At 40.9% G+C, this 6,066-nt stretch overlaps 1 protein-coding gene across 5 annotated transcripts in view; it reads left to right on the forward strand.

Annotated features, from left to right (window-relative positions):
• Positions 1–5,258, forward strand: part of xrcc4 (X-ray repair complementing defective repair in Chinese hamster cells 4) — a 24,304-nt gene extending 19,046 nt beyond the window's left edge. For all 5 annotated transcript variants that reach the window (XM_034297089.1, XM_020053377.3, XM_010878170.5 and 2 more), the window contains one exon: positions 5,085–5,258. In XM_034297089.1, coding sequence (XP_034152980.1) covers positions 5,085–5,181 — 97 coding nt within the window. In that variant the 3' untranslated portion in view covers positions 5,182–5,258. The remainder of the gene's footprint in view (positions 1–5,084) is intronic.
• The last annotated feature ends 808 nt before the right edge of the window (positions 5,259–6,066 follow it).

A 6,066-nucleotide genomic window follows, 5' to 3' on the forward strand; every position in this document is an offset into this window, starting at 1 on the left:
TTTTTTGTCATAAAACATTATTTTCTGCACATTTGACAAAATAATAGACTAATGATTGTGTATTCTCACAACAATGAATAGTGCGGACAGCACATAGTTCTGGTTAACTTTAGTTTTTTCCAAGGCTGTTAAGTGAAGAAGAGGAGTTGACTGTTTTAAATGTGGATACATTTATCATTCGGCAGAAATTGAATACTTTACAGTGAGGGAAAAAATATTTGATCTCCTGCTGATTTTGTACGTTTGCTCACTGACAAAGAAATCCAGAAAAAGGCATGTCAAAAATGTCATAAATTGATTTGCATTTTAATAAGTGAAATAAGTATTTCATCCCCTCTCAATCCGAAAGATTTCTGTCTCGCAGGTGTCTTTTATACAGGTAACGAGCTGAAATTAGGAGAACACTCTTAAAGGGAGTGCTCCTAATCTCAGCTTGTTACCTGTATAAAAGACACCTGTCCACAGAAGCAATCAATCAGATTCCAAACTCTCCACCATGGCCAAGAACAAAGAGCTGTCCAAGGATATCAGAGACAAGACTGTAGACCTACACAAGGCTGGAATGGGCTACCAGACCATCGCCAAGCAGCTTGGTTGCAAGGTGACAACAGTTGTTGGAATTATTTGCAAATGGAAGAAACACAAAAGATCTGTCAATCTCCCTCGGTCTGGGGCTCCATGCAAGATCTCACTTTGTGGAGTTGCAATGATCATGAGAAAGGTGAGGAATCAGCCCAGAACTACAAGGGAGGATCTTGTCAATGATCTCAAGGCAGCTGGGACAATAGTCACCAAGAAAACAATTGGTAACACACTACGCCGTGAAGGACTGAAATCCTGCAGCCCCCGCAAGGTCCACCTGCTCAAGAAAGCACATGTACAGGCCCGTCTGAAGTTTGCCAATGAACATCTGAATGATTCAGAAGACAACTGGGTTAAACTGTTCAGATGAGACCAAAATCAAGCTCTTTGGCATCAACTCAACTCACCGTGTTTGAAGAAGGAATGCTGCCCCACCATCAAACATGTAGGTGGAAACATTATGCTTTGGGGGTGTTTTTCTGCTAAGGGGACAGGACAACTTCACCACATCAAAGGGACAATGGACGGTCAAATCTTGGGTCAGAACCTTCTTCCCTCAGTCAGGGCATTGAAAATGGGTTGTGGATGGGTATTCCAGCATGACAAAAACCCAAAACAAGGCAACAAAGGAGTGGCTCAAAAAGAAGCACATTAAGGTCCTGGAGTGTCCTAGCCAGCCTCCAGACCTAAATCCCATAGAAAATCTGTGGAGGGAGCTGAAGGTTAGAGTTGCCAAACGTCAGCCTCGAAACCTTAATGACTTGGAGAAGATTTGCCAAGAGGAGTGGGACTGATCATTTCTTTGTCAGTGGGCAAACTTACAAAATCAGAAAATACATTTTCCCTCACTGTATAAATGTAGTGTACTAGCCAAATTTTTTTGTGCCATTGTTTTCCTTATGGGATCTTTTTCCAAAACATAAAGATTAATGCTGTGGGTGAAATGAGACTGTCAGAAATAATTTTGTTTCTCAGCTTGCATAGTCTGTTGAGGGCATCCGAATGTCATTGGTCTAGTGTTGAAATCACCATTAATTTGCTTCCAAATACAAAGTGTGCTTTGTGAAATGGGATTATTATTATAAAGTTATTTCTCCAGGCTTACAGGGGACATGAACACAGCGCCAATAGAAAAGGGTTGGCAATCCTCACGCCATCCTTAGCCAGTTGGACTAAGCAGGAGCATCACCAAGCAAAAACCTGATAGCACAGATGTTAGTGGGCCAATAGTAAGCTTTAAAATGTTCCTCTCATTTCATATTTACAGAGGTTTTACATATTATTTGCTTTTTATAATCTCAAATTATACCAGAAAACTACCAGTACCCCCCTTGACAATATTCCAACATTACTCACATCCAAGATATGCTCAGATACTCATCCAATTTGTTACTACTCTGTTCCACCATCCCTCCCACACAGGGCAGGTATTGTCACTATTCAATGTGGTTGCCTTCACCCCCTACAGTCCTATTTTCAACCTCCCATTTCTATCTGAATTCCTGCAGAAGATAGTCGCTACTCAACTTCACTTACACCTCAACGCTAACCAGCTTAATAAGGCTTTCCAGTTTGGCTTCATGCCCTTGTGCAATACTGAGACAGCCCTGGGGAATGTTGTTCACTTGCTCATGGCTGCAGGTACAGGATCGTCCACCAAACTCGTTCTTCTAGACCTCCGTGCTGCTTTGGACCCAGTATACTTCACCCTTCTGCTGCAGTGCTTTAGAGAGCACACTGCTGGATCTGTTGGGTGGTCCTTAACTGGTTCACCTCCTACTTCTCTAACCACAAGCAGTTTTTTTTTACCATGCATGAGGATACATCTGAGTCCACCACAACGTTGTGTCCCACAAGGGTCTGTGCTAGGACACCTGCTGTTCTACATACACCCACTAGACCAGATGTTTTTACCTTGTCATCTCAGGGATTTAGAGACTACACTGAAGCATTCATTCTTATTCTGAAATGTATATCCACAGAAGGACTAAGTCAAGTATTACTGGGATACTGTGTTGGAGTCATATAGCGTGTAGAGACATTTTAGAATGTCATTAGTGTTATAATTCTGTTGCAGTGACACAATTGATGGTTTATACAAGAGGTGTCTTTTGATCTGTGTTGAGGAGAGGACTACCTCTTCTGGATCACTTCCCTTTCCATGGATAAATGTAAAAACCACCTCATCCACGTGAGAGTGAAATGAGAAATCTCTGCTTGTGGGAGACATTCAAATGATATAAAAACAATATATAAAAACACATATTGGAGGTCTGTGGAGAGTTCCTTGGCCCCATTGCTTGTTTTATGCTCTGAATTGAACTGTTAAGTGTGGGACCTTACGTCCATTCAGTTGAATTTGCCACAGGTGGATTCCAGTAGAATTTGTTGTGGCATGATCTAGGGAAGGTTATGAGAAAATCGCTGAAGGATTTAAAGTTCTCAGGAGCACATTGGGCTCCATCATTGTGAAATGGTAGAAGTTTGCAACCACCAAGACTCTTCCTAGAACTGGCCGTGCAGCCAGATGAAGTAAAGCCTTGATCAGTGAGGTGACCAAATCCCCAATGGCCACTCCATGAAGTAGCTCCTTACCTATAGATGTTTGATTGAATGTTTTCAGCGTATGTATTTCAGAGCAATTTGTATTTTTGTACAATCTTACAGGTCTTTGGCATTTTTAAAGCTAACATGTCCACCATCTGAACCTCAACATCTAATTGTCTTCACTTTCTGCCAATCGGCTACATTTTCATGAGGTGGCTAATTGAACAAGCTGATCTGAGTGATAATTAGGTAATCTACAATGTTAAGTAGTGTTTAAAGCTGGAAAGTAGAGTGACCACATCAATTTTAGCTGTCAATTTTGTATGTTGTTAATTTACTTGGCTGCTACAGATTTAAATAGATGAGGTAGTTTATTCTCAGTCTTTGTTTTAAGAATTTTGTAGTTTGAATCAAACAATTATACTCATAAGCAATTACTGTATTATGTAATGGTATAGTGACTCAGCTTATGTATGCGCACACAGCTTGATTCTGCTCCCAACTATTGACAAACTGTTTCCATGCTGCAGAGAGTGTGTCTGAATGGTTTACATGTGTTGTTTGAACTTGGTGGGGGAAAGGGGGGGTGTTAATGGTTTGTTTGTGGTTGAGTGTGCGTGTTGTAAAATCAGTAAGGAAGTCAGTTTCTTCCCGTGTTAATAGAATCCATTGTTGATATAAAGTTATGGGAGTTTTAGGATGAGACACAATACTAAAGACTGTCAGTAATATAAAAATGATTTTAACTGGTCACACCGTCGTATTTATACATGTCCTACCTTTCCAACAAATGATTTTAGTAGACAAAGAGTTTCAACTGATTGTAACCTGTTGAAACTAAGCAGGGCGTCCCCTCTTTGATTGTTATTTATGTGTGTAAAACATTTGTACAATCGCTTGTGAAAGGTTTTTTAGGAGCTTGGCAATTTGACTGGGGGGGATCATGAGACTAGCGAGACCTTTAAATAACAAAACTTTGGATCAAAGTATGCACCTTTAACCCTTTACTGAGTGTTTCCAGTTCTGAATGTCACTTCAGAAAAATAAAGTTGTTATCAGCGAAATTCTTATGTAGATATTATTCTGTTAAATTACCATAATAATGGAGATATCACTGAGTCTGTCTGATTTTCCAGAGGTCTTCACTCACTCACACACACACACACACACACACACACACATACACACACAAACAGAAAATGCCCATGTGTTTCTATTCCTCCCTAATCGGACACCTTATACACACTTCCTGTTTCCAAAAGGAGATCAGGCTGTATAACTGCCTCATTAGCCCAATGACTTGCTCTCCCTCCTCCCCTCTCTCTCTCTCTTTCTCTCTTTGTGTGTGTGTGTGTGTGTGTGTGTGTGTGTGTGTGTGTGTGTGTGTGTGTGTGTGTGTGTGTGTGTGTGTGTGTGTGTGTGTGTGTGTGTGTGTGTGTGTGTGTGTGTGTGTGTGTGTGTGTGTGTGTGTGTGCGCATGCGTGTGCGCATGCGTGTGTGATTTTCTGCCACCCATTGTGGAACACCTCATCCAGCACATCATCCAGACCCAGCTACTTCAGAAGTGAACTGGGTTGGACTTTAAGTAGTTTAGAACCTCTTGACTGTAATGTTATTTGTGGATTCAAAAAAAGTAGTTGATTATTTTGTTTGTGTGTGTGCGCTTGAGGAAAATATATTCGATATGGTTTGAATGTTGGTGGTACATATTGTGGTAGACTGACTTTATAAGCCTTACCTGTCTTGAAGAATTCTGTGTGGATATCTACAACATTATTAAATAAGCTTTTACATGCAGGTACACAGTCATTTGTTAGAACAGAACATCTGCACACACTGGGCTCATAGGTCATACATTCAGTAAATGCCATTATAGTACAATAAATGACCACCATCGGTTTACCCCTTGGATTAGACTGATGTGTGTGTGTGTGTGTGTGTGTGTTGGTTGGCAGGAGGGCCCCCCCACCTTCGTCCAGGGCAGCAGCCAACAAGGAACAGCGTTCCACTGATGTCAGTCCTGATGCTGAGGACCTGTTTGAGGACTTCTGAATCTGATGTTGCTCTTCATCCTCCTGTCCGCAGGTCCCAACTCACTCCCTTCCACTTAGCTCCAATCTTCGTACGTTGGAAACGTATCAGCAGCCTTATTCTTTACAGCTTTGAGATCTGCAAATATCACAGTGCCCCCTGCAAGGGGGTATTCTATCACTCACTCTTTTCCCTCTCTCCATCTGTCCTCCCTGGCTTCACTGTCTCTTTCCCTCTACAACAGGATGGCCATCAGCTGGTTTTACTAATCAGCTGCTCCTCATCAGGACTGACAAGTTGAATCAGTAGTTATAGTTAGCATGGCAAAGCTGCCTGATCCTGCTAGCTAACATGAAATGCTACACGGATGCTTGCTGGATAAGGCGGCTAGGCCTGGCTATGTTATAGCAGGGCTGGAACAAAAGCCTGCATACCCACTTTATAAAAAGGGTTAGCTACATATGCTCTGCTCTATTCTATCTATTCTATCTAACATTCCTCTCCTCAGTCATATCACACCTACCACAACCCTTCTCTACTCTATTGTACCATTCTAACCTCTATTGGCCTATGGAGGATTTTAAGGCAACTGTTAATTAAACATATTTTTATGCTCTACCATTGTTTAGACAGATGCAATAAGATCTTTTCATACTGCATATTATGTTTGCTGTTTTTAACGTGAAGATATCTGTAGTTCTTTATATAACTGTATGAATTCCTCAACAATTTTAATTAATAAATGTGTATGCTAATTATCAATTATGATGAACATTGTCTTGGTCTTTCTTAAGTTTACTGTGGATTGATAATGATCTATTCATAGGCACAGATACTTTTATACTTATTTCACTTGCCGAAAGACTTTAAACATTTCTGAAATATTACCCATTGTGAAATGATTAC

Source organism: Esox lucius, chromosome 14 (assembly GCF_011004845.1).
Source record: "Esox lucius isolate fEsoLuc1 chromosome 14, fEsoLuc1.pri, whole genome shotgun sequence".
In the NCBI taxonomy this organism is placed as follows: domain Eukaryota; kingdom Metazoa; phylum Chordata; class Actinopteri; order Esociformes; family Esocidae; genus Esox; species Esox lucius.